The sequence below is a fragment of the Neophocaena asiaeorientalis genome, unplaced genomic scaffold (genome assembly GCF_003031525.2).
Source record: "Neophocaena asiaeorientalis asiaeorientalis breed wild unplaced genomic scaffold, Neophocaena_asiaeorientalis_V1.1 scaffold49, whole genome shotgun sequence".
Lineage (NCBI taxonomy): Eukaryota > Metazoa > Chordata > Mammalia > Artiodactyla > Phocoenidae > Neophocaena > Neophocaena asiaeorientalis.
The window spans coordinates 4,912,114-4,940,111 of NW_020172456.1; the positions used below are offsets into that span (position 1 = coordinate 4,912,114).

The window sequence follows — 27,998 nt, forward strand, 5'->3', positions numbered from 1 at the left end:
ACCACTGGCGGGCGGGGGGAACCGACGGGCGGCGCGGAGCTGCCACCGCTTCAAGCCAGCTGTCCGCGCTGGTGAGGCTGCCGCGCTGCCAGCCGGCCGGGGCCGGTCCTCCCGAAGGTGCCCCTCTGTCCTGGCACCCAGGGGCACCGCGCCGTTCCTCCTCTGCACTACCGGAAAAGAGCCGAAGGCGGCATGGGCTTTGGACTCGGACCTTGGCAGACTTGCCTGCCTTATCTTACACTTGTGTGGCCTTGGGCAGGTGACATTGCCTTCCTAAGCCTCAGGTTCCTCAAATATTGAAAAAAGCAATAATCACTTGCCTCGCTCCCTAACACCGGAACAAAGAAACAGAACCCCAAGGAACCTCTAAAGGGCTCCTATTGCCCTTTAACCGAGCTGAAGATCTTCACCAAGTAGGCTTACTTCTGCATCCACATCTTCTGATCTGCCATAGTGCCAACTCAAACTGTCTCCAGCTGAGCTAATTGTTCCCCATACATCCTGTACATTTTGAAGGCCATTCATTTGTCACTCTACCCCCAGAATATAAAATCCATAAGATTAGGGACCTTGTCTGGTTCACTGATGTATCCCCAGCAATTTTTTAAAATTACAGTTTTGTTGCGATATAATTGACAAGTAGCACTGTGTAAGTTTAAGATATACAGCATAATGATTTATGTGTATCATGAAGTGATTATAACAAAAAGTTTAATGAACATCCGTTGTCTCATATAGGTACAAAATTAGAGAAATTAAATTTTTTTCTTGTGATGAGAACTCACGACTTATGCTCTTAAAACTTTCATATATAACATACAGCAGTGTTAATCTATCATGTTGTGCGTTACCTCCCTAGTACTTATTTATCTTATAACTGGAAGTTTATACCTTCATCCAATTCCCCCACCTCCCTCACCTCTGGTAACCACAAATAAGATTTCTTTCTCTATGAGTTTGTTTGCTTGTTTTTGAAGTATAATGTATCCCCAGCACTTAGAACAGAGATTGTCACAGTTTAGGGGTGCAATAAATATTTGTGGGTTGAATTTGGGCCTCCCAGCTTTGGGCAGACCATGCTTCAAAGTGAAAGCAGGTAGCACTCCCTCTACTCTTTAGTTTATCCTCCCCTTAAAGCCCCAGGCCCCTGAGTATCCACTTTTATAGTTTGCCTTCCTAATAGAAAAGGTGTTCTATAAGCTTCAGTTTGAATTAAGAATGAATGAATGAATGAGCCACTTGGTGCCTACTCATGTTGGTTTCTTTAGCTGAGTCTTCTTGCCTGATCCTTAGGAGCTTTATGATGCCTTCACTCACCCAAACCCTGAAAGCACTTCCACTGCAATTCTGGAGGGATGAGCAGAAGCCCTAACTTTAAATAGAGAAAACGTCCTTGTCCTGCAGCTGCCTCTGATCAAGTCCTCAGCATCCTTCACCTGGATTGTTTAAAAAACTTCCTGGGGAAAAAAAAAAAAAAAACTTCCTGGGGACTTCCCTGGTGGTGCAGTGGTTAAGAATCCCCCTGCCAATACAGGGAACATAGGTTCAAGCCCCGGTCCAGGAAGATCCCACATGCCATGGAGCAACTAAGCCCATGCACCACATCTACTGAGCCTGCGCTCTAGAGCCCGCGAGCCACAACTACTAAGCCCACACACTGCAACTACTAGAAGCCAGGGCGCCTGGAGCCCATGCTCCGCAACAAGAGAAGCCACCGCAGTGAGAAGCCTGAGCACGGGAATGAAGAGTAGCCCTCACTCACCGCAACTAGAGAAAGCCCACACGCAGCCAAAAATAAATAAATTTATAAAAAATTTTAAAAGCTTCCTGAAAGGACCTGGGCCTCCACTCTCACTTTCTCTAACTCATCCTCCACACTTGTGTCAAAGATGTCTTTGAAATACAAATCTAATCCTGTCACTCCCCTGCTTAAAGTCCTTTGGTTGCTTCTCTGTCAGTAGGGTAAAGTTCAAACTCTTCAACTTGACCAGGCACCTGATAACCTGGCCTCTGGCTATATTGCGATCCTCTCCCTAACCTTCCCCACCCGCATTCTCCCAGGTGCTGAACTTGAGTGCTATTTCACTCCCTCACATCTTTGCCCGGGCTGCTCCCAACTCCTATTTACCTAGGGACTCCTAATCATCCTCTAGAAGTCTTTTGAATCCCTTCCTAATCCCCTCTAGCAGAGTTAACAGATATCTTTTCTGTTTTTCCAAAGCATTGTGTCTGTATCTCTACCTTGATTGTAATGTCATTTTTACCTGTCTGTCTCCTCTATTGGGCACAACAGCAGAAGGAAAGAGATGACTCTATTTTCCTAAATCCCCTGCACAGGACACAATGGCTGGTACTCTGTAGGTACTCAATAAATACAACTGGAATGATTAAATACTGCCATGCTGACAGCACTGCTGGATGCAGCTAAAGAGTCCAGAAACAGTATAATCAGGACTTGTGGCAATCCTTTGCAGGGGTTGCTGTTAATATTTCTTAGATAACTACTTAATTTTTTCAGTTTTAAATAATTAATTTTTGAGATTCTGATTGAGAGTTTAGAAGCTCAGGCCTGGATAATGTGGCAAAGCATTTCTTCTGGAGTTTCAGTGATTGCCCAAGTTAATTAGATGTTATAGTCAGACACCACACACGTAGGAGTGCACACACACACACAGTTGCGTGCAAAATTGCTCTCATAGGATAAAGGTTAAAACTGATTTCCTTGAGAGTCACATATGAGCTTCCGTGGAGCCCAGGGTCCAACTCAATAAGCTCACACCTTCTTCGGTATTTAAAGCCTTTCAGGACACAGCATCACCTATTGGGACAGGAGTTGATGAATACAAGTTCATAAACTTGTGTTTATGGCAGGGTCCAAAAGAAAAATTTTATGGCAAAATATATATTCAAAAGGGTGTATAAATATATGTGTATGATTTAAAGAAAAGTAACAAAAAGAATACCCACACTCGCCATGTAGCTTAAGAAATGACAAAGCCCTATGTGACCCTCCTTGCTGGTCGTCCCAGTTAACCACTGCTATACTGAATTATATATTAACCATCCCCAGGCTTTCATTGCAGCTTCAATATGCATGTGTCCTAAACTGTACACATGTTTTTGTTTATTCTTTAAATTGAGGAAAAGATGTATTTAGTTTCAAATTATATAAGAAAAAGAAATGTGTTTCTAGGAAGAATAAATGGCTCAGTTAATTTATAAAAACACCACAGAGAGGGCAGCTCAGCTTAAATAATACACACAGCATTCTTTTTCTTTAACTGAAATTCCCCAGTATTCATAAGTGTGGTCTGAACTATACACTCACATCCTTACTTATATTTTTTCTAATATTATTGACCAGATGATAGATGGAGCTAGAGCCTGGGGTCCATAAAATAGAGACTATACCCTATATGCACTTTGAATCACTCATGATACCTAGATTCCATCTATCTCTTCATTCAGTTGTAATTAAAAATAACGGATAGATGAGTACTCAGTGAAAATCTAGACATTTTGGCCTTTTTTTTTTTTTTTTTGCGGTACGCAGGCCTCTCACTGTGGGGGCCCCTCCCGCTGCGGAGCACAGGCTCTGCCCGCGCAGGCCCAGCGGCCATGGCTCACGCGCCCAGCTGCTCTGCGGCATGTGGGAGCCTCCCCGACCGGAGGATCGGGGCACGAACCCGCGTCCCCTGCACCGGCAGGCGGACTCTCAACCACTGCGCCACCAGGGACGCCCCTTGGCCTATTTTTAAACGTAATATAAATGGAATCACAGTACCTGTGTCATTCTGTGATTTACATCTTTCACTCAACATTACATTTTGAGGCTTTATCCATGTTGAATTGAGCTTTAGTGCATCGATTTTCATTGCTGTATTTCACAACATTCACTCCACTTCCCAAAATGAAGGAGGAGAAGTTGCTAAAATTCTAGTGATGTTGGGGGGAAATGATTTGGCCAGTGAGTTCTGCCAAAGAAGGGGGCTTTTGGCCCAGCAAACAGCCTCCCCAAAAGTGTTCAGACCTCTGCTGGAGGGAGAAGCTGCAGAGCCTTCCTGCAGAGCCGAGAGGCCGTATTTTTGGTGCTGGCCTGGTTTCCATATCCTCAGGATGCGTGAGGGGTAAGGAGAAAGATGTTCACTTTGGAGCTGACTCTCTGGAGAATCTGGAAGCCGAGGTCAGGAGCTCCCTGCTGGAGGCCAGTGTAATGGGCGAAGCTGGGTAACTCATTCTCAAAATATCAAGGGGCTCCGTGGATCCTTAGGCAAGGACAGAAGAGATGGCATTTCAAGAAGGTCCTCTCTGAGCTGGCTTTTCTGGACATCTGAGATGGGGTGGGAGTGGGAGATGGCAGGGGGGCAGCCAACCAGCTCTGGCCTCTATCTGCATATTCATAACCCCCCCCACACTGGTTGGCTGCGCTAGGCAGCCCTCACTGTCCCCAGTGCCAGTGGCTGCAGCAGGGCTGGGTCTGTCAGATGGTGCCTTGCACTGAGAAGAGGTGGGAGGCTTCCCTTACCCAGCCACAGGCACCAGGCCTGCCTGGGGAGGAAGCAGGGAAACCAAAATCACTTCAAGACTGTGGCTGTGTTGCTGCTCCAGTTCCTGGGGTGGCGAGCCCCACCTGGCTGAAGAGCACAGGACCGGACCACCCTGAGGGCGTCTTCTCTGTGAGTAACACCATCCCTTCCATTTACCTTTCCAGAGCACTTTTTATGATGATGGAATGTTCATTTAAAAAAATTTCAAGTATGCAGAAAAGTGGAGAGACTAGAGTCACAACACCCATCTATAAACCCATCACCTAGATTTAACCATTGTTCATATGTTGCCATATTTGCTTCATCTATTTTTGTTGGCAGAAATACTTTCAAGTAGATCACAGACAGTGAGACTTTCCACTCCTAATACCTCACTCTCTAATACCCTGGTATGCATCTCCGAGCAGTTTTGAAGCTCATCTTTCATTAGGTTCTCAGACAGTCTTAGTGAGGGGGTGATTATCATCCCCATTTTAGAAAAACAGATAAGGCATAAAGTGTGGCTTGAGGGCAAATGGCGGGGAGTAGAGCCCAGACCTACTAACTCTCAGCTTGGAGCACCTGTCTCAGCCACATGAAAGGAACTCTTTATGTCCAGGCGTGTTGTCCTAGATAACAGTGAGACATGGCAGCCACTGTGTGACCTTGGACATGTCACTTCTACCTCTCTGGGCTTCAGCTGCCTCATCCATAAAGCGAAGGCATGGTTTGACAATCAGAGGTTCCTTAACACTGGTCTGTGATGTTTTCCTGATTTTCAGAAAAGACAATGTAAAGAGGTTTTTTTACAAAGCTAAATTTATTTGGATGTTATGCCCTTCCTGTTTTTTTTTTAAAACAGGGTGGTTAAGATCCTTTTTTTATGAAATAAAAATGATAGTAGGTTGCAGTCTTTTATACTTATTTTTGTGCCCTTAACCGCAAATAAAGTGTCAGCAACTCTCAAGCTGATCCTTTTTTTTTTTTTTCATTTTATTAATGATTGAAATCTAAAAGTCTGGAAACCACCCACTGTACCAGGTGATCCCTAAGCCCATTCCAGTGCTAAAGTTCCATGGCTATGGGGCCTTCCAAATCTGCCCTACGGGGAAAGGAAGCTGCAATTTAAGGAGCACCTATTATCAGTGCTGGAGAGTGCAAGCACTGGACATGTGTTAACACCTGTGATCCTCACCGAACCCCTAGTAAATGGCATTGTTATCAACCCCATTTTACAGACAAAGAAACTGAGGGAGGGAAGAGGCAAAGTTAACTTGTATGAGATCACCTAAGAGCTGGTGAGTCTGACCCAGATCCAACACCAGTAGATGATTCTATAATTCATGGGCACTAGTCACGCAGACCACCAGGGCTTCCGACTTGGTTGTATCTATGTCTGTCGATGCTCAGGGCTGTGCACGTTGGGCCGTCAGTCTGACCTCCCCTCACCATTTCCATCATCAGCCAGTGCAGCGGGGAGAGCTACTCAGGGCTGGACCAGAGATGAATGGGTGCCCCTGCTCCCACCCACAGCCATGCGGGGATGGATGATGCAGGGGACCCTCAGAAAATGAAGCAGAGGTGAGGTCGTATATGAAAACACCTTAGTAAAGCATGGAAATGCTGTATGTCCTTGAGATGTGCCACCTTGAACAAGTCTTAGGTGGCAGCTAAAGTTTGCTGAGCCTGCTAAGTACAAGGATGGGAGGCTGTTCAGGAATACTATGGGTCAGGCAAAAATGTATTCGTATATAAATGTGTGATTAAGTGATCGTTATTATGAATCACCCGTGGTGGGCCCTTAGATCCCATGACATCTGTATAGAAGAGGCTGTTTCAGGATAAGGCATGTTCCTCCGTATTTCTCCAACCATATTGGAGTGGTGATCTACTAGGCTGGTCCAATCGGAATCCAACTGAGTCTAGAAAATGAATGAACAAAATCCTGCAAAGATAAACACTAAAATTTCCCAACAAAACCCTTGCAGGAACATTATCAAGGAAGTAACAATAAACCTCATATAAATCTGGTCTGAGCGTCAGTCATAGGGATGAGAATGACCCAGCATCTCTTGGGCTTCACATGGTGCCTCTTATCTAAGGACTCCTCATAAGCCCACCTTGTTTTGATTGGTTCTTAGTGGCCCTGCTGGAGTTTGTCAGAAGTGTTTGCTGTTCCCTAAATGTGGACACACCGCAGAAGGGGAAACACAGCCTGTGAGCTGCTAGTCTCACCCCAGCTGGCCCTGTGGGCAGCTCTTCCCCTTTGCCCTCTTGGGCAGAGCTTTTGGGAGATCTCAAGGGAGATCCCATGGAAGGGCACAGACTCGCAGGGAGAAAGGCTCTCATGTCAGGAGGTGATCTGTGCAGTTGAGCTGTCCTTTCAGCTCGTACCCATGGTTTCAAATACTTCAGCTGAAAAGAGATGACACACAGGTTCTTTCTTATGTCTATTATTTACTTGAAATTCAACCTCGCCCTCATTTTACACTTTCTAGCTATAAAATCCTACATACCTTTGGAGTTAACTTATAAGCCCAGTGTTCTGTGCTTGTGTTTGTAGCTGAATTTTCTTCTCCAGTGAGGTTCTTCCTGTCTGGTGCCCAGAAATGTATGTCTGGGAAAGAGTCAATAAGAGAAAAATGCCAGTTTTGTTTGTTTGTTTTAATAGACTTTATTTTTTAGAACAGTTTTAGGTTCATGGCAAAATTAAGCAGAAAGTACAGAGATTTCCCATATATATTCTGACCCCAAACGTGTGTAGGCTACCCTATAAATGCAAGTTTTATTAAATTATCCAAGGCAAGGGATGCCTTTTTTTTTTTTTTTTAATTACGAGAGTGAGAACATACCCACTATGGAAAATACAGAAAAGTAAAAAGAAGAAATAGAGAAAAAAATTACCTATGGTTCTATCACCCATGAAGAACTATTGCTAACATTTTAATGTATTTCTTTCTCATCCTTTTCTTCTTTGTATTTTTAATATGTGATTTTTCTCTCCCCTCTACTTACTATAAAATAATGTTTGACAAACTCTTCTCAAACATGATTTTTTTAAATAGCTGCATAGTATAGCATCACATAGATGATATCATACTTTATAATTTGTTTAACCACTCTCTAGTCTTATAAATAATATTAAGATAATCATTCTTTATATAAATCTGTGGGTATCAGATCATTTTTTAATTTTTTTAATTTTAATTTTTAAAAATTTAAAAATTTATTTTTGGCTGCATTGGGTCTTCGTTGCTGTGCGTGGACTTTTTCTAGTTGCAGCTAGCGGGGTCTACTCTTCGCTGCGGTGCACAGGCTTCTCGTTGCGGTGGCTTCTCCCGTTGCGAAACATGGGTTCCAGGCGCACGGGCTTCAGTAGCTGTGTCTCGCGGGCTCTAGAGCACAGGCTCAGCAGTTGTGGCGCATGGGCTTAGTTGCTCCGTGGCATATGGGATCTTCCCGGACCAGGGCTCGAAACCGTGTCCCCTGCATTGGCAGGCGGATTCTTAACCACTGCACCACCAGAGAAGCCCTCATTTTCTTTTTTTAATTTTTAAAAATGTATTTTATTTTTTAATAGCATCTTGATTTTACTTCGTAGATGTAGAGTCATTGACTCAAATGATATAAACATGTTTAAGTTTTGTAATATACACAACATAACTATTTCTCCCAAAATATATGAAAAATGAGCAAGAAATACAAATGATGAGATAACATTTTCACCCATCATATTGGCAAAGATTTAAAAGACTGACTCTGACAAAAGACTGACATGCTCAGTGTTGCTGAGGATGAGAGGATATGTGTTCTTTTAAAGATATGATGGTAAGAGAGCAAACTGGCTATTTAAAAGTGTATATACAAGTAATGCATGAGTACTTTCTTATGAAAATTCAATTAATGCAGAAATATACAGTCAAAATTGAAAATTCTCCTTCAGACCCTCATCTTTACTCCCCATCAGTTGGATGTAAACTGGAGGGCAGCTGTGTGACAAGTATGAAAGTTTAACATATGCCTAGTTTTTGACCCAGAATTTCCACTTCTAGAAATGTAACATAAGAAAATAATAGGATAAGTTGCCAAGGATATAGATAGGAGTGTTCGACCCAATACTACTCATAATAACAATAGCTAACACATCAGCAATTTACTATGTGCCAGGAGCTGCTCTAAAAATGTGACATATGTTAACTCATTGGATCCTCACAACACCCCTATGATAACAGTAGGTACTATGGTTATTCCCATTGTTTTGACGGGAAGGCTCAGTACAGAGAGGTCACAAAGCTAGTAAGTGGCTCTAGGGATCCATATCTAGGCAGTCAGGGGCTTTCCTCGTGGCACAGTGGTTAAGAATACACCTGCCAATGCAGGGGACCTGGGTTCAAGCCCTAGTTCAGGAAGATCCCACATGCCACGGAGCAACTAAGCCCGTGCGCCACAACTACTGAGCCTGTGCTCTAGAGCCCGCAAGCCACAACTACTGAGCCCACGTGCCTAGAGCCCGTGCTCCACGACAAGAGAAGCCACTGCAATGAGAAGCCCGCACACCGCAACGAAGAGTAGCCCCTGCTCGACAAACTAGAGAAAAGCTCACGGGCAGCAACGAAGACCCAATGCAGCCAAAAATTAATTAATTAATTTAAAAAAAATCTAGGCAGTCAGATTCCAAGGTCCATGCTACGGCTATAATGGTGAAAACATAAGAATGAACTAACTGTCCCTAGAAAGGGAATTTATCAAATAAGTTCTGGTGCATCCATACAGTGGACTAACTGGCTTTCACAGTGCTGCTGTAGATTAATATTCATTGACACGAAAGAGGCAAAAAAATTGGAAGCTATAGAACTATGCATTTATGATTCCATTGTTGGTTTTTTAATGAAAGTAATTATGGAAATTTATCTGTACACAGAGAAAAACACTGGAAAAAATGATGAACACCAAAATGTTAGCTGTGATTTTTTTTCTAGGAGGAAGCATTATAAGTGTCTTTCTTCTCCTATTAATACGTTGCTATATTTGGGGTAAAATGATTCTGTATTACTTTCATAATCTAAGAAAGGCAGTAACCCTATTTTTAAAGGGTCGTGACAATGGCTACTTCGATCAGTGACTGTGAGAGTGCTGCTAGTTAATTTTCAGACAGAAAGCATTGTTGCTTCAGGCCACACCCAGATCAAGGGCTCTGGGCAGCAGGCTGGCCCCAGCACAGAGGTTTCCTGTTTCTCAGCTGCCCAGATGCAGAGTTTCCATGATTGTCCTACAGAGACGGGCGTAAACGTCTCTGGGCACCCAACCACAGCAGAGTCTGGCTGGACTTCCAGTTTCTGACCTCAAGGCATTCTTGCTGAGTTTTGCTTCATTGAACACACAGAGTCCTGTCTTTTACTCTAGCAGTTGTGCCTTCCGGGGCACAAAGACTACACGTAACACTGGCAACAATACCTTCAATAACCCACAAGGGAGATTTGGCAGTTGGTGGTTCTATGCTCTTCTATCTATCTGTCTGTCTGTCTCTCGGTCTGTCTGTGTTGATTTTGTTTCATGCACAAGGCTCTGTGCTAGGTGCTAGAGAGATCTGAAATAATGTACCTCTAATGAGGAGACAAAAGTCAGTCTAAAGCGCTGAAAGAATAATTTATTTAACCGAGTCACCACAAATCTGGTGACAATTCATGGTCAGGCACTACTTGGGGACACAAGGCGGGAGCTCAGAGTCTGAAGGGGAGATGCACTGATAGCTTCAGAAAGGAGCTGATATTTCAGTTGGATTTTGAAAGAGGAGTAGAGGTTTCTCAGGTGGAAAAGCAGGAGAAGGGCCTTCCAGGTGGAGGGAACAGTAGGTGCGAAGACCCAGAGGCATGAAGGGGTTTGGTGAGCTCAGGAAACACAGCCCAGGACAGTGCAATGCAGGTAACTGTTTTTTGTTTTCTTTTTTACAAATTATCATTGTTTATTTATTTATTTATTTATGGCTGTGTTGGGTCTTCGTTGCTGCGTGCGGGCTTTCTCTAGTTGTGGCGAGCGGGGGCTACTCTTCGTTGCGGCACGTGGGCTTCTCGTTGTGGTGGCTTCTCTTGTTGAGAAGCACGGGCTCTAGGCGCCTGGGCTTCAGTAGTTGTGGCATGCGGGCTCCATAGTTGTGGCTCGCGGGCTCTAGAGCGCAGGCTCAGTAGTTGTGGCACACGGGCTTAGTTGCTCCGCAGCATGTAGGCTCTTCCTGGACCACAGATCAAACCCGCGTCCCCTGCATTGGCAGCCAGATTCTTAACCACTCGGTGCAGGTAACTGTTAAGGGTAGTGGCTCCAGAGGAGTTAGAATAAGACCATGTTATGAGGAGCTGAAATATCTGAACCTTATGGTTGATAGGAAGTTAGCAAAGGCTTTGATTCCATGGATGGGCAATAAGCAGACCTACAGTTCAGAAAATTCATGCCAATGACAATGTTGCTGAGAAAACTGAAACAATCAAAAGGGACTTCCCCCAGCTCCCATCACCGCATCTACCCACATGCCAGCACCTGCCCACGTACCTGCCTTTCTACTGCCACCACCGATAAACTGAGGGTTCTCCTCTCTAAAATCAGCCCTCCTCATGTGCACCACATCACACCCCCTCCTTCCTACCCAAGGACAAGGCTCCAGAAATTCTCCCCCTCTTGCCTATATTAACAAATACTATCTTTCTACAACATCATTGCTATCAGCCTGCAAGTATCCTGTTATTCCTCCTGTCTTGAGAAATCCTCTCTCTCTTTTTTTTTTTGCGGTACACAGGCCTCTCACTGTTGTGGCCTCTCCCGTTGCGGGGCACAGGCTCCGGACGCGCAGGCTCCGCGGCCATGGCTCACGGGCCCAGGCGCTCTGCGGCATGTGGGATCTTCCCGGACTGGGGCACGAACCCGTGTCCCCTGCATCGGCAGGCGGACTCTCAACCACTGCGCCACCAGGGAAGCCCTCTCTTTTTTTAAAATTTATTTTTTATTGAAGTATAGTTGATTTACAATGTTGTATTAGTTTCGGGTGTACAGTTATACATATATACTCTTTTTCAGGTTCTTTTCCATTATAAGATATTGAATATAGTTCCCTGTGCTATACAGTAGGTCCTTTGTTTATCTGTTGTTTATCTGTTTCATATATAGTAGTGTGTATATGTTAATTCCAAACTCCTAATTTATCCCTCCCCCCCATCTCCCCTTTGGTAATCATAAATTTGTTTTCTATGTCTGTGAGTCTACTTCTGTTTTGTAAATAAGTTCATTTGTATCACTCTCTTTAGATTCCGCATATAAGTGACATCGTATGATATTCGTCTTTGTCTGACTTACGTCACTTAGGATGATAATCTCTAGGTCCATCCATGCTGCTGAAAATGGCATGATTTCATTTTTTTAATGGGTGATTAGTAGTCCACTGTCTCTATATACCACATCTTCTTTATCCATTCATCTGTTGATGGACATTCGGGTTGCTTCCATGTCTTGGCTATTGTAAATAGCACTGCTATGAACACTGGGGTGCACGTATCTATTTTTTTATTCTTTTCCACGTGGCATGCGGGATCTTAGTTCCCTGACCAGGGATCGAACCCATGCCCCCTGCAGTGGAAACACGGAGGCCTAACCACTGGACTGCCAGGGAATTCCCAACACGTGTCTTTTTGAATTAGAGTTTTCTCCTGACATATGCGCAGGAGTGGGATTCCTGGATCATACGGTAGCTCTATTTTTAGTTTTTTAGGAACCTCCATTCTGTTCTCCACATTGGCTGCACTGGTTTGCATTCCCACCAAAAGTGTGGGAGGGTTCCTTTGAGAAACCCTCTCTTGACCCACTTCTCCTTCCAGCTACTGTCCCATTTCTCTCTTCTTTATAAAACACCTTGAAAAAGTTGTCATGGTTAATGTCACCAATTCCTCTTCCTGTCCTCTCCCTAAAATTCAATCCAACCAGGATTCCCCCCCCTCCACTCCACCAAAACTGCTCTGATCAAGATCCCAAGTGACTCTGATTAACATCTGGAATTACTAACTTGAACGGTCAATTCACAATCCTTATGTGACTTGACCTCTCCCCACTCCTAGAAACACTTTCTTCGCTTGGCTCCCAGGACCTCACACACTCCTAGACTAGACTAGATTTCTTCCTAGGACTGATTGGTCCTTGTGTTTCCTGTTTGGGTCCCCTCTTGCCCCAGCCTCTTCATGCTGTTAAGTCCTAGGACTCAGACCTCAGCCCCCTCTCTATCTACATTGACTCCTTGATGAGTTCACCCATCTACACACCAGCAACTCTCAATTTTATATTTATTTCTAGCCCAGATCTCCCCACTGAACCTGAGGCTTAGTTATCCGACTGCTTTCTCAACACCCTCATTTAGATGCCTAATAATTACCTCAAATTTATCGTGTCCAAAACTGGGTTCCTGGTATTCCTCCCCAAGCCCGCTCCTTCTGCAGCCCTCCCCAGCTCAGTTCATGCAACTCCATCCTTCCAGGCCAGACACTTCAGAGTCACCATCAGTAATACTTCTTTTTCTCTTGAGCCTCACATCTCATCTGCTAGTAAATCCCATTGGCTCCAACTTCAACATATATCCAAGATCTGACACAAGTTCCCACTTCCATTACTGCCACCCTGGTCCAAGGCCATCACATCTGGATTATTATCATCTAGATTATCACAAGAGCCTCCTAAGTAGTCTCCCTGTTCCAACCCTTGCTCCCCACCCCCTAGTTTATTCCCCACCCAGTAAAGAATGAGCCTTTTAAAATTAAGTCAGGTCACATTGCTCATAACCTTCCAGTGGGTCTTCGTTTGTCTCAGAGTAAAGCCCAACGTTTTTACAAATGACCAACAAGGCCCTGTATAATGGCCTTCCATTACTTAGCATGTTATTACATCTGCCTCCCTTTGCATGGATGTTAGCTTCACATGGGCAGAGGATTTTGTCTGTTGTCAGCACTCAATCCATGTTTGTTGAATGAATAAATGAATGAATGTAGAAGAAGGACCAGAGTAAGGAGAGGCTAGAGGATGGGGACCAGTCATGAGGTACTGGAATTATGCAGGTGAAAAGTTATGAGACGTGGAATCGGGAAAACATAATGGGAAAAGCACAGCAGAATGTAGTTCAGAGACATTTTTGCCCAAAAATTTACCAGCCATGGTGACCAAATCAATGTTGAGGATAAGGAGGTGGGCAGGGATCAAAGAGACTCTCCAGCTTCTGGCTTGAACAATAAGATAGGTAGCAGAGAGGTAAGGCGGAGGGGCAGCTCTAGAGTTTGGGTTTGAAAATGTTGAGTTTAGGAAATATCCACTAAGTAGTTAGAATAACTATAACCAAACCCCTCTTCTTTTTGGAAGCGACTTAACTGAAAATATACATGGTTTATACTATTGTTGTATAGTTCCTCTTGGTTAAAATATCAATTCTTCTCGTGTAGTGACAATTATTAGTTAGAAAGCAGCTAAGGCATGCTCAATGACCCAGTTATGCTTATTAGATGCTATGATTTTAAAATAATTTTTTCATATGATACAAATAATATATATTCATTGCCAAATGGTCACAGGAAGTTAAATGTTTCTCTCTCTAAGAGGTGGTAAGCCATCCAAACTGTTGGTAAAACTTGGTGATAACAACTTCTTTAATTTATATTAATTTGGTGAGTCACATTTTTTTTTTTAGTAATTTACAAATGTATTACTTACTCAAAGCCAGAATCTTCTCATTACTCTGACCTGAGAACCTAGCCTTCTTTCAGTGGCACTTCCCCCATGACGGCACGGCAGATGCCACCACCTCCCACCCTCCGCCCTGGCACTTGGTATGACGTTGCTCATAGAAAGCTTGTGTTGTGCGGCTGCCAGTCACCTGCCGGCTCCAGGCGGAGGCTGTGGTCAAGTCTACTGACTAGAACCCACTGGATGCAGAAGAGCTGAGAGATTTCCTGGAGCAGAGAATTCCAAGTAAGCTTCAGGATGAAAGTGGGAAGAAGAAAGCAAGCTCTCTCCCGCCATCATTCGGACTAGAGCAGCAATCGACAGTGAAAATTTGTAGAGAAAAAAGAAATTCACTTACCTTTTCTAGGAAAGGGTGAAACTTTTTAACAGGCGGAGAAGTCGGTCTCTTATGCAGGTCTTTTCATCTTCAGGGAGGGAGCTGAAGTGTGGCTGCATCAGAAGACTTGGAATCTTGTAACTGAGAGCCACTCAGCCTCACTGAGCCTCAGTTTCCTCACCTATAAAATGGGGGAATTACACTGACTCTCAGGGTTGGTGTGAGATGCAATGACGTTACATGAACGAATGTTTCGTAAACTCAAAGTGCCTTATACCTGCTACCGGAAGCCTCCTGGTTCAAGGGCAGTGTACTTTGATACTCATGGGAATAAAACAGCTTTACTCAGTCTTTTCTAACATAGCTCTCTCCTCCTCCCCATACCTTCGTCCCAATTTCCAGTCCCTTATTGTGCTTTTTCTTCATAGCAGTTAGCACGACCTGAAAATGTACTTATTTATTCTCTCTCCCCGTTACACGCCCAGCTCTGTGAGAGCAAGACTCTGCTGTCTTGTTCACCACCGACTCTCCAAGTGCCCAGAAGGCCTGATGCATAGTAGATGCTTAAAAAGTAGCTGTGAAACGTTGAAAGATAGATGCATAACCTGACACTTCCAGGAGCAAGATAGCATAGCGGTCAAACAGCGGCTTCTCAAAATTTAGTTTGCTTGTTTCAAGCACCAAGAGATTCTGATGGATTAGGACTGGCAGGCCTGCTGAATCTGCTTGTTTTAACAAGCGCCCAGGGTGACTCTGTTGCAGATAGTCACTCTGAATCAAGACAAATACTGTTCTGACTCCAGCCTGACACTTACTAGCTGTATGACCCTAGGGAGGTAACTTCTTAACTCCTCTGAGCCTGTTTCCTCATCTGTACAATAGGACTGACAACATTCCCACGGAGCTGTTATGAGAAATAAATTAGGTAATGGATGTAAAGTTCTCGGCCCAATGCCAGTTATGCAGTTAGCTGCCATTATCATTATCATTACAGATTATTTTATTGTTATGCCCTGGCAGGAGAAGAACCTTCTTGGAGAATTGCTCTTCAGAATCTCCTCCAAGTGTGGTCTGGACCAACGGCATCACCTGGGAGCTGGTTAGGGATGCAGAATCTCTGCCCCACTCCAGACCTGCAGACCCAGAATCTGCATTTTAACAAGATTCCAAGGTGATTTGTTTGCACGTACGAGTTTGAAAAGCACCGCTCAAAGTCACACGTACTGTTTTCTCCTGTCTCTAATTTCAGAGTCTGACCGGGAGGTGGGTACGCCCCGGCATCGTAGAGTCTGAATCCTTCCTCTTAGTGAAGAGAAGCCCCCAGCTCACTGTAGGTGCACCTCCAGCTGAGGACCTGAGGGGGAGGAATTCTCTCACGGAACCCTGACTAACAGCCTCTGTGGAGCCAAGGGATGAATCCAAACTTCAGCTTGCTTTCTCAACCATCCCGGGCCTGCTCATACCTGGCAGAACCTTGTACCAAAGATGGAAGAAGCCCGTCCCCCAGAGAACAGGGCAGAGACTCCCCATTTCCCTGGAGCCAGGTCCCCAGCTCCAGCCTCGCTGACCCTGACTGGTTTTGGGATGAGCACATCCAGGCAAAGAGAGCCAGAGTAGAGACCATCGTCCGAGGCATGTGCCTCTCCCCTAACCCTCCGGTGCCAGGCAATGCCCCAGCCAGGGACAGCCTGTGCTGCCCAGAGAAGGCCCGGGAGCGGAAGAGGAAGCAGAATCTTCCCGTGCAGCAAGGCCCCCTGAAGCCAGGCCCTGCCGGGGACCGGGGAAGCAGGAAGGGGGGCCCTCGTGTGAGAGAACAGCTTCACCTGCTGAAGCAACAGCTGAAACACCTGCAGGAGCACATCCTGCAGGCTGCCGAGCCCAAGGCCCCAGCTCAGGGCCCAGGAGGCTCAGAGACTGGGAAGGACCCTCTGAGTGTAAAGCAGAGGGATGGCTCTGGGTCTACGTCCTGGGCTGTGCACAGTGACCACCGCCAGGGTTCCAGCGGGGACCTCTCCAGGGTGGAGAAACACAGAGTGTCTGAGGTCAAACACCAGCCTGAGGAACCCAGGCTCCTTCCTTCTGGAGCGCGAGCTTTGCTGGAGATTCTGAAGAAAGAATTGACGGGGGCCATATCCCAGGCTGTGGACTCAGTATTACAGAAGGTGCTATTGGATCCATCGGGCCACCTGACTCACCGGGGCAGAAGCTTCCCGGGGCTGGTGCCAGATGGTAGAAGCGAGCCCTCGCCTCCTGAGGGAGGTGCCTGTAAAGATCCCCTTCCTCTGGCTGCCTTGCCCAGGAGGGCCCAGCCACAGACAGGGGCTCCACTGGGAAACTTATCTCTGGCCAAGCCTCTAGATTCTCCCAGGTACCCTGTCTCTCCGAGAATGATCTTCAAACCCTGTCAGGGTCCCCCAGCAAACTGTCCCTTGACTGTGCCTGCCCACATGCAGGAAGATCAGATTCTCAGCCAGCTACTGGGCCATAGGCCCAGTGGCCACTGGAGGGGCAGTCTTCCGCAGGACTCATCTCCCCAGAGCCACCCCTCCTCAGAGGCGGCCCTGCGACCTTGGCGAGCTGCCAAAGTGCGACCACTGGCTTTGAGCCAGCAACAGTGCCCCTGGCTCTTCAAGTCCACCTGTTTGGAAAGACTGCCCCTCGTTCCCTCAGTGAAAATGGAGCAAGGTGGCCTGCAGGCCGTCACGGACGCACTTCCTTTCTCTTCAGCCCTTTACATATCCTTTTACTAGTAATCGAAGTTCTCGTTGTCACAGCCCAGAGAGACAGGAAGTCTGGACGATGAGGGGAGGGGGGGACAAATAAGTACCCAGCGCAGGGAACAGCTCTTCTTTCCCGGTGGTCTTCTTAACGTTGCTTCTGGGCCTCCCTCCCCTCTGGCTCGTATTTGTTAGGCTCCTGAGAAAGTGGTGACCACAGCCTGGGATTTAAGGATGCTTGGAGGGGTCCGTCACCTTCCTCTGTGACACATCAGATTCTACCAGTACTGACTGAGTCCTTTGGGTCTGAAAGGGTTTTGTCTGTTTTTAAACCCAAATTGGCTCCCAAAATACCCTGTGGAAGGAAAAACCCCATCATTTAGTTGTCAGCTGCCCATAGACCTTGGCACAGCGGGTCAAAGGAATGGCCTCACCTGAGGCGTGGCTCCTGGAGCCTCTTGGCTCTACAGGCAAAAAGCCTGCTCTGACCAGATAATTCACGGGGAAGAGACGAGGGACCAGAAACTTCTGGAGCAGATGGGAAAGGGGAAGTTTTCTGCAGGGACTAGACCTGAGGGGTAAGCTGAAAGGGGTAAGAAGATTTCAGTTTAAGGACTAGCTTCTAAGCTGCAGCTGAGGAGAGAGCCTAGGGCTGCACACATGTGGAGGAAGAGGAGGCCCCCATGGGGAAGGCTGCGGGGCCCAGGCTGGTCTGAGAGGGTCCGAATCTTTTTTTTTAAAATTTTTATTTATCTATGTATTTTTGGCTGCGTTGGGTCTTTGTTGCTGCGTGCGGGCTTTCTCTATTTGCGTTGAGTGAGGGCTACTCTTCGTTGCGGTGCACGAGCTTCTCATCACGGTGGCTTCTCTTGTTGCGGAGCACGGGCTCTAGGTGCGTGGGCTTCAGTAGTTGTGGCACTCAGGCTCAGTAGTTGTGGCTCACAGGCTTAGTTGCTCCGCGGCATGTGGGATCTTCCCGGACCAGGGCTCGAAGCCGTGTCCCCTGCATTGGCAGGCGGATTCTCAACCACTGCACCACCAGAGAAATCCCAAGGGTCTGAATCTTATTGCATCATCTTTGCAACCCTTAGGCAGACCCCACTCTTAAACAGTTTTTTCTTCAGAGTAACTCTCCCTCAGAATGTTAACAGCTGTTGAAGTAGGAGAAAAAGTAGCTTGGGTAAATAAACACTGGGTTAGTTCCATTACTGCGGGACTTCTCAGAGCCATGCTTAAGTCCAATGAAAAGCTCTAAGAGGAGAATGTATGCAGCCCCAAACTCATATGACCAAAGGGCCCTTTTCCAACAGGCAACTGCAGGACTCAAGTTCCTGAGAACATATTTTAGATGTTGCTTTTTTAGGGAGCCAAGCTCACGCTGCTGCTTCTCAGGGACAGCCTTAAGTCGAATCTCCTTGTGCCTGTGGAGTCACACAAGCAGATGTGAACAGTCGTGCCCTCTACCTGGCAAGCAGTGGTGAGGACGCAGGATGGGATGGGGCCAGCTCACTACCACGCCAGGCCCGCCCTTGTGTCCTAAATGCTATGAGCACCCCCTGCTGGTCACAGGTGTTAGAAACACTCCCGAAGCTCTGGCACCGCTGACTGCTTTCCCGGCAGGCAGAGAGCAGCTACAAAACCAACGCTGAGAGCACCTCACCAGCCACCAGTAGGCATAGAGATATCAACATAGGCAGCATTTCTCGTCAGGTGATAGCCCTCTGTGAGGAAAGCTATCTGTCGGGCCTTTGATAAGAGGCTACTGGTTAAGACTCTCTGTCAAAGTCAGGTGGTGGAAGAACCTCAAGGGCTCAGTCCCCAAAGATGCTCTGCTGTCCTTCTCCTGTGAGGGGTGTGCTGCTATTTCTAAGGCACCTGGCCCTGAGAAATACACACACAGGGGCATGCCTGGCCCTGCCTTATGACATGAGGATTGGGCTCCAAGAGCTTCAGGAGGTTTCGGGGGGCACCCACGGAGCCTGGCTGCCCGGGTCAGGTACTTGGCTACATTTGGAATGATTGGGAGGCGCCAGGCAGCATCCTGACCCCGATTATTCCCTCATTCCAGCATTAGAGATTTATTCCTCTGGGCCATGAAAGCCACCTAAGAGCAAGTTCTTCACGTGGCACGTGGAATACAAAGTTGAATGGATAAGGTTCTTGCTCTCAAGGACCTTCACGTTCACATGATACCCCTGTGAAACAGGTAGAGCAGGTATGATGATGAGACAATGATGATTTACTGCACACCTTCTCTGCGGCGGGCACTGCGACTCGCAGTTTCCCTGCTCACCCCCTTAGCCACAATTCTGAGACACAAAACGCTCTGAAAATCTCTATGATTTCTTTCCCCTAAGGTTGATGGGAACTCACCTGGTTGCAAAACCTGACCTGCACTGATAGGAGGCTATTTATAGACTATCTCACTTAACATAATTAGTCATTGATTTTGCTGTGGGAATATTAAATGGATTAGACTCCTGCCACAGACCCTGCTGTGGGTGTTAACTAACACATCGTACATGCACCGTATTACCTTTATAAAATAACAGGCTTTATAAAATAACAGGGATTCTGAAGTCTGGCCTCCATTTGGCCCAGCGTTTCAGATAACGGATTGTGGGCCTGTGTTATCTTACCCTCCTCAATCATCCACTCTAGATCAGTATCAGGGAGGCAGGGACAGAGAAGCAAAATAACTTGCCCAAAGTCAAAGACAGACACGTGCAGAGACAGGATTCAAACCCAGCATCTGACTGCCAAGCACAAGCTTCAACCACTATACTCCACAGTTTAGAAATGAGGCCCAGAGAACGTAAGTGGCTTGCCCAAGGTCACACAGGGTCTTGGTGGCAAAATCTGTATCTGAAACTGGGTCTTTGGACTCAATCCAGGATTCTGTCCACAGCATTTATGAAGGATAAGAAGTAGGGCCAATGAGGCAGGGAGCGGGGGCCTCCTGGACAGCAGCCTGGGTGCCTGGCCAGCTATAATTATAATCAGTTGCTTGGTTTCCTTCGGGTAAACTGACATATCCTACTGAGAAGTCTTTATTGTCCTAAGGCTACAGCTCAGGTCTGAGCTCCAGGGTAACTCTGTATGCTTGTCACTCAGCCCTAGGATTGTTCCTGGGAATGCTAAGTGTTCTTGTGTAAGAATCTTTTATTTCCCTCTCACCCTGGTGCTAGTTTTCACACCACAGCCCCCTACTCTTATTAAAGGGGAAGGACTCTGTTCCCAGAGTGAGGAATGAGTTGGAATAGAATTGCCGTATTTGTGTATGGATTAAAGTTGACCATTTAATCACTCCCTCATTCCTTCATCCAACAAACATTTATTGAGCACGTACTATGTTCCTAGCACCGGGCTAGGCACGTGGAATACAAAGATGAAAGGATAAGGTCTCTGCTCTCAAGGAGCTAACAGTCTAAATGGGGAGACAAACATGCAATAAAACTCCAATAATGTCATTGTTACAAAAAAAGGTTTATACAGAGAGTGTTGGTAGCCCAGGGTAAGGAAGGCCTAATTTGGCAAGAAAAGGTTTCACAGCAGAGGGAACATCTGATTTGAGATGGGAAGGATGAGGGAAAATTCTGCCAGGCAAATGGAGAGCAGTTGCAGCCCAGCAAGTCAAGCTTCTTGAGCCAAAGTTAACTGTGATCTGGTACTCAGTCTGGTTAGATGCTCGTTGGTGTCAACACTGCAAAGGCAATGATGAGAGCCAGAATGGGGACCATCTAGTCGACTCCTCTCATTTTACAGATGAGGAAACTGAGGCAGAGAGAAGTCAATCTCTACCTGAGGTTTTGAAATGGTTTATCTGGGAGAGAGTTGCCGTCTCTTCCACACACACAGTACAACAAACTGTATTTGATATCACATGTGCCATAGAACTTTTACACATCAAAATGCTTTGTAAATTCTGCGACTTTACTGTACATATATGGTATTCAGCATCTGGAAAGAAAAAGCTTATCTGATCATACTTGCTAGAGGCAGAAAAACAGAGCAAATACATCATTCAACCAGAAAAAAATAAAATAGAAACCATAAGGAACAGGGCAATTTACTGTTTGGATAATTTGACAAAATTATTTGATAAACTGGTATTAGTTTTCCTTGACCCTGGGATAAATCCAGGAGGGCCTCAACCCTGGTCACTTGAAGAAGGCCAAACTAATGTTTTTCTTCACACGCTATCCCAGTTCCAACCTCCTGAAGGCTTATTTTCCTGATGTTCAGGTAAACTCCTTCAACTGAGTTTCAGCCTCTGCAAAACTCCCAAGTGGCAGCGGGTTTTTCCCATGTGGGGCAAGTCCTAGGTCATCATACGTGCACTTTAGCTCCCCTTCATGTTGTGGATGGAACTGGTGGCATTTTTGGTCTGGGCTGAGAAACTGCCTGAATCATCAGGGGTAACTTTGAGGGTAGGAAAGTTGGGTGTCTGAATTTAAGCTTTTGAACTGTAGTTATACCCAGAAACATACGGGGAGAGAGGCAGGGTTAGAAAGAACCACTAGGAAATGGCGTCTTTGGCCTAGTGTTCTGTCTTTGCTGGGGACGCTATGAAAAAAAGAAAGAGTGTATCAAGAGTTGGACACTGTCCCTGTCAACTTTACATTCAAACTGCTGTGTTTCAAAATCGACTGAAGGTGCATACAGATCAATGTGACAATAAGAAAAATCAAGGTCTGATGGTTGGAACCAGGCCTTGCCTGTTTCCATAAAGTTTCTGAGGGTCTCCTTTAACCTGGGTATTGGGTTAGAGGCTGTTAATACTTTGTATCTATATCATCCCTTTGCTGTTTTTGAGCTCTTTCCCTCATATCCAATTGCTCGGTTGATCCCTGCACCAAGCTCTCATTCTGATTCATTCCGCAACTCTGAGTTGCCAGTAAATGGCTCTCTGATCTACACCTTTACCCCTTTCCTTGGCTCTTTACCTGGCAGAGGGCTCTGGGGCTGCCGTGCCGTCTACCTGGGTGCAGCAGAAGCTGGGACCACACTAGTCTTGACCCTGGACCCTCCCAAAGGCACACTTCAAGAGTGAAAAACCTTTATAAATCTAGGCTATAAAATACATTTTCTAATGGGCATTATGGCCTAATTCAGATTTTTCTGTGTATAACTGTATAGGCTTAGAAAACAGCTGTGGCTTCTTTTTTAAAGAAAGCCCTTTTTAGTGTTGCTTGAAGCCAGTCTTGTTAACCCCTGTGTTGAACTGGAAGCTGACCGTTCGGACCGAGCACCTCACGGCGAACGTCTGAGTTCATGGACCCTGTTGTTTGTACAGTTCAACCGCTGCATTACCTCCCAGATGATCAAGTGGTTCAGCAACTTCCGCGAGTTTTATTATATCCAGATGGAGAAATTTGCCCGGCAAGCAATTTCAGATGGTGTCACAAATCCCCAAATGCTGGTGGTTCTCCGCAACTCGGAGCTTTTTCGAGCTCTCAATACGCACTATAACAAGGGAAACGACTTTGAGGTAAGATCATGTGCTTGGGTCCCAGGAGGACTGATGAGCGCCTTCCCTTTGTGATTGGAGTTTCAGAAAAGATCCCCTTCCGTGTCTGTCCTTACATCACTGAGAGCAGGGCAGCCTGGGGCCAATCTCTGTACCATCCACAAAGATTACAGCCTGCACATCTTCTCTTAGGCAACTGATGGATGCTGCAAACTGAATGTACAGCCAGTCTTTATTCATAAACTTGGCCAGAGGTCAGCTGTTATGCCATTTTAGACAATACTCTGTAATGACCGAGTTACACAGCCTGTCGACCTTCTCACCTTAGCGCCAGGAGGCCCAGGCCTAAATGCAGGGCTCAGCTGCAGCGCCTAGTCTTGGCCTAGGGTTTCTTTACAACAGTCTCTGTTCTTTCAATCATTTGATTCTTATCTTCATTCTCGCTTGAAGAGTTTTATCTGTGGGTCTCCCATGGCAAGTCACCTCAAATCCTTTCTGGAAATAATAAACAATACTCAAGCTTCTCAGTCCTTTGGGGATCTCTGTGAAGGCACGATGGTGGCACCATAGAGGTAAAGCATCAGTAAAGGGTGAGCAGGTGGCCTAAGTGTCGCTGGTGAGAACTCGTAATCTTCCTTGTGTGTGGCTGACAGCTCAGTTAGGCTGACATCTTGTTCTGCAGGCGCTGGGTGTGTCTGGTCACTGACTACACTTCCCTCTTCTCGCATTTCTCACTTGACTGTGATCACAAAGCAGTGTATTGACACCTCCAAAAAAAGAGAAGAACTGCTGGCATCCACTGGTTAGATGCTCCATCAGAATATGTTTGGAAACCTAAGCCTACCTGTGGGGAAAATGGACCATGCCTCCTTTGTGAGGCTCGTGGGGGTCAAGGCATGTGGATGGGAGGCAGCGCTGCCACGTCTTTCCACGTGCGGGTGTCATCTGGCACGCAGTGGTGGCAAGCCCCAGGCCAGGCTGGATCTGGAGGCCCTGTAGGATGTCCCATCATTAATGGTGCCAGTCTGGGTGAGGTCCTGGAACATCTTCTTGAGGCCCCCCACACCCCCGCAAGCCTCCTGGTGGGCTTTGGGAGCAGGAATGATTCCAAGTCCTTCGAACCCTGTCCCAAAAGATGGCAGAATGAGGTACGACAGTCGTAAGCTTGGGGGCAGTTTTTTCCACATGAGGCACTAAGGAAAAGAATACGAAAAACCTCTTCTGAACCACAGATTTAACTTCAATCAGAGTCAGTTTCCCGCTTACTAAAAACGCCACTCATTAGTGGAATCAGCTACTCCTACAAAGGGAGTGTCCCTAATACGCTTTCTCCCAGGGCTGTCTCATCAGTACCATCATTTTAAGGTATGTATTTGATGAGGGAGGAAGAGATTCCACAGAAGTCAGGGGCCAGTAGAGCAGGGAAGCTCTGATCAGCCCACAACCCTAGGAACAGGCAGCATCAGGCAGTGAGGTCTGTATGGTGCCAGTGCTTCACAGCCTCACGTCTTTTCTTCCTTGTGGGTCTCTTTGGGAGTGCAGGTCCCAGACTGCTTCTTGGAAATCGCCAGCTTGACATTACAGGAGTTCTTCAGGGCTGTCTCCGCAGGCAAAGACTCAGATCCTTCCTGGAAGAAACCCATTTACAAAATTATTTCGAAACTGGACAGTGACATCCCAGAGATATTCAAATCTTCCGGCTATCCCCAGGAGCTGTTTCGGAATTAAGGTCCCACAAAGTGAGGGGCGACTGGCCTGGGTTTCCTGGGTTTATCTTAAATGGCAGTCAGTACAGCTGTAGTCATATAAAAAGAGCATAAGGAGAAACCCCTCAAATAGGTACCATTACCATTTTTGATCATTTATTTCCTTTTCCAGAATTACCAGAGGTTTAACATTAACTATAAAATATTGTAAAAGGAACACAACAGTTTGGAACCAGAAGTATCTCCATGCCACTGTTTCCAGGTATCATGACCCTGGGAACTTGCAGGTGTCTCAGCATCTGTAACATGAGGTTGTATGGATAAAAAGACATGTCCGAAAGTGCTCTGTGAAATGTTCCTCACTACACAAATTTATTTTTTTTTCTCCTTCATCTTTCAGATGAGGCTATCTCATTGGGGGTTTTTATAAATTGCTGTTTCGAGTTACCTATTTATCAAACTCCACTTATTTGCAAGACACTTTCAAATACATTACCTTGAAGCTTTTTACCCTGAAACATTTTTAAAACAACCAAACAGAAGTCTTAGAACTGTAAGATAAGTCGCCGAAGGCTATGAGGCTAGGGCCTTTGGGTTGGTAGGGGCAGTCGGGAGTGTGGAGGAACCCACGGCCTTCTGATGCCAGGCTGCACGTGGACCAGCTCATGCTGCTGCCCATGCTCTCACACAGGCCACCATCCCCGGCGAGCATCCAGCACTGATGCGGCACCATCTTGTGACAACCCCTGCCTGGCACTTAGGAGTGCTTCATCACCGGATGTCCACCGATCGTTCCAGCAAAGCTGACACAGACTTTCTGCGGGACCTGAGGGTTGCTGTACATTCACATTTATCTGCTGGAAGAGTTTATCAGCTGAATAACCCAAACAGTCTCTAGGTGACCAATACAATTAATGCCCCAACTTCCCATGTGCAGAAGAAACTGAACTTCAGACCACGAAAGCTAGAAGGGCCTTAGGGGCTCATCTGGCCTACCCTGCTTAAAAGAGGAAGGAGGAATGAAGCCCAGATGCGAGGCTTTGCACAGACTGTGGACAGCTTAAGTGGGACAGATACAGCATCACACAGCAATGGAAATTCTCTTGCTCCATAAGGACATTACAGCCCATGGTCACTCTTTCACAGATAAAGGAATTCATGAAATCAACATTCCTTTCACCTACTGCTCCAACACAAATTGTGCCTTGCTCTGAGCATACAGGGAAGACATCTGCAAAGCTGAGTAACTGTATCTAGCTTCCCAGCTAGTCAGAGTCAAGTCTTTGAAAGGATGCCAAAGGTGCGCAGGCCAGGATAGGCGTCACAGAGCTTGAGCTCTGTGCTCTGATTAAGGGGTGTCTGTGACTTCCTTAGTTTACTTCTCTTCCCTCTGTGCAAAACAAGTTTCCACATTTAATTACTCCACTTCCTTGACTTTTCAGGTCAGCTGGATCAGATAAGATGAAATCCCTAAATTACTGCTAGATGTATCAACATAAAAAGGTAGGAAAGATGACTTTCTTTTGAATTTTCTCTTACTCCAAATAGCTAAGAGGAAAAACAAAACAAACATACTCAGCCCAAGCCAGTCTTTTTGGGTTGCTTTAAGGCTATTTGTAAGTGTCCTTCATCACATCCAACTGCACTCAGATGATCTTTGCCCTATTTTCTCCCACAGTGTTCTCTTTACAAAAATGAAGGGCTCCGCCAAACCTCAGTTTTAAGCAAGCGCTGAGTATCCTGAGCAAGGGCAATGAGGCATCTGTGTTTGGGGACAGAAGAACCTGCTGTCCAGAGTGACATTACATAGTTATTTAAGACATTCATGGGGAACAATTCCAAGTTCACATGATTGTCCAATATGAACAGCCACTTTCTGTCCCAAACCGAAATTCATTAGTTTTAAACACTGAGCCAAGCCACCTCCAGGGCAGTGAACCTTGTCCCAGGGACCAATTAGATGAAATGTACAAGCCCAAATTGAAAACATTTGGGTCCTGCAGTCTTTCCAGGAAGTGTTCTCTAACCACTGAGCTAAACACACAAGAATGCATAAATATATATGCTCTGCCAACAGAAGAATTCTAGTTTACTATATTTTTCTGTCTCTACCAAGTATGGTGGGAACACATTCGAGCATAAGCTGAGATGGTTATTGTGTTCTTTTAGCAGTCATAATATTGCCAAAGGTCTGCTTATTCTTTCCATCAAGGTGTTTTGTGGATATACCCAAATTAGACATGCTCAGTGTCTGGTCAAATACTGCATAATTGTCCAATCCTTCTTTGTTGGACAGCAGGGGCTGGACTGTGGTTTAAGATGATGGCACTACTGAGGACTTAATGTCCAATGATCAATTGAAAGCAGGCAGTTAACTGGCATTCCATGCAGAAAAATGTTAATTAGGACCCTTTATTTCAAACATGGTTGTATATAGTATACACAGCTCCAGACCAGATTCATATGGTGAAGAGGCGAAAGGCATCTCCTAGGTATATAAGGCGGTACCCGAGCCATTTTCTTTCCATCAGAGGAAGGGCATACCTGGCAGCGATAGCACAGCACTCTTTAATAAAGTTCTGCACCCCAGACCCAGGGAGGTACACAGGTCCACTTTTAAAAATTGTCTTTGTTTTCAATGACGTAATATAGAATCCTCAGAAAAAATAATTTAAAATAAGGCTTCCATAACATAATTTTACATGTGCCTTTAAGAAAATATTTCTTTTAAAATCTTTATAAAATTTGCTGAAATTTTGGTAACCAGTTTCCTGGATGAAGTATATATTCTAAATGTTCATAATCTTTATTTTATTTTTTTTTTTTGCGGTATGCGGGCCTCTCACTGTTGTGGCCCCTCCCGTTGTGGAGCACAGGCTCCGGACGTGCAGGCTCAGCGGCCATGGCTCACAGGCCCAGCTGCTCCGCGGCATGTGGGATCTTCCCGGACCGGGGCACGAACCCGCGTCCCCTGCATCGGCAGGCGGACTCTCAACCACTGCGCTACCAGGGAAGCCCTTTTTTTTTTTTTTTTTTTAAGTGAAGTTGATGTGTTAGTTTCTGGTGTACAGCAAAGTGTAAATGTTCATAATCTTTGATTCTATCTTTTTTCTTTTATAGTTTTGAACCTTTGCTCTGTAAAGCAGATCAAACATAGTTTGATGATGCATGCATTCAAAACAAAACAGAAATTTTAAAAATCCATTGATTTTTTACACAAACTCTATTAGGTAATTTGTTATTTCACATAATACATGTGTATTTGTATTTCACACAATGTAAGATCATTTTCTCAGGACTGAGAAAAATCAGAAAAGATAATGAGATAAAGTGATGAGGGGGAGAGCTAAAGTTATAGTTCTGTCAGGCTGATGCTTGTGACAATATGGCAAATACAATACTTCTCGTGAAAGTATAAACATATTCTTGGTCAGATTTAAGTATATACAACACACACTGTAAAGACTGAGCTCTGGTTACATATTTGAGAGCATTAATAAT

The 27,998-nt window shown here is 45.6% G+C and overlaps 1 protein-coding gene across 1 annotated transcript; it reads left to right on the plus strand.

The window, feature by feature from the left end:
* Positions 1 to 16,016: 16,016 nt before the first annotated feature.
* Positions 16,017 to 27,288, plus strand: PROX2 (prospero homeobox 2). Its single transcript, XM_024737868.1, has 3 exons — positions 16,017 to 16,766; positions 22,618 to 22,812; positions 24,334 to 27,288. The coding sequence occupies exons 1-3, from the start codon at positions 16,017 to 16,019 to the stop codon at positions 24,517 to 24,519; spliced, it is 1,131 nt and encodes a 376-aa protein (XP_024593636.1). The 3' UTR covers positions 24,520 to 27,288.
* Positions 27,289 to 27,998: the final 710 nt, after the last annotated feature.

Coding starts and splice junctions, on each gene's coding strand:
- PROX2 (XM_024737868.1), top strand. CDS start 16,017: ATGAATCCAAACTTCAGCTTGCTTTCTCAACCATCCCGGGCCTGCTCA. Junction 16,767..22,617: donor TGGACTCAGTATTACAGAAG/GTGCTATTGGAT, acceptor TTGTTTGTACAG/TTCAACCGCTGCATTACCTC. Junction 22,813..24,333: donor ACAAGGGAAACGACTTTGAG/GTAAGATCATGT, acceptor TTGGGAGTGCAG/GTCCCAGACTGCTTCTTGGA.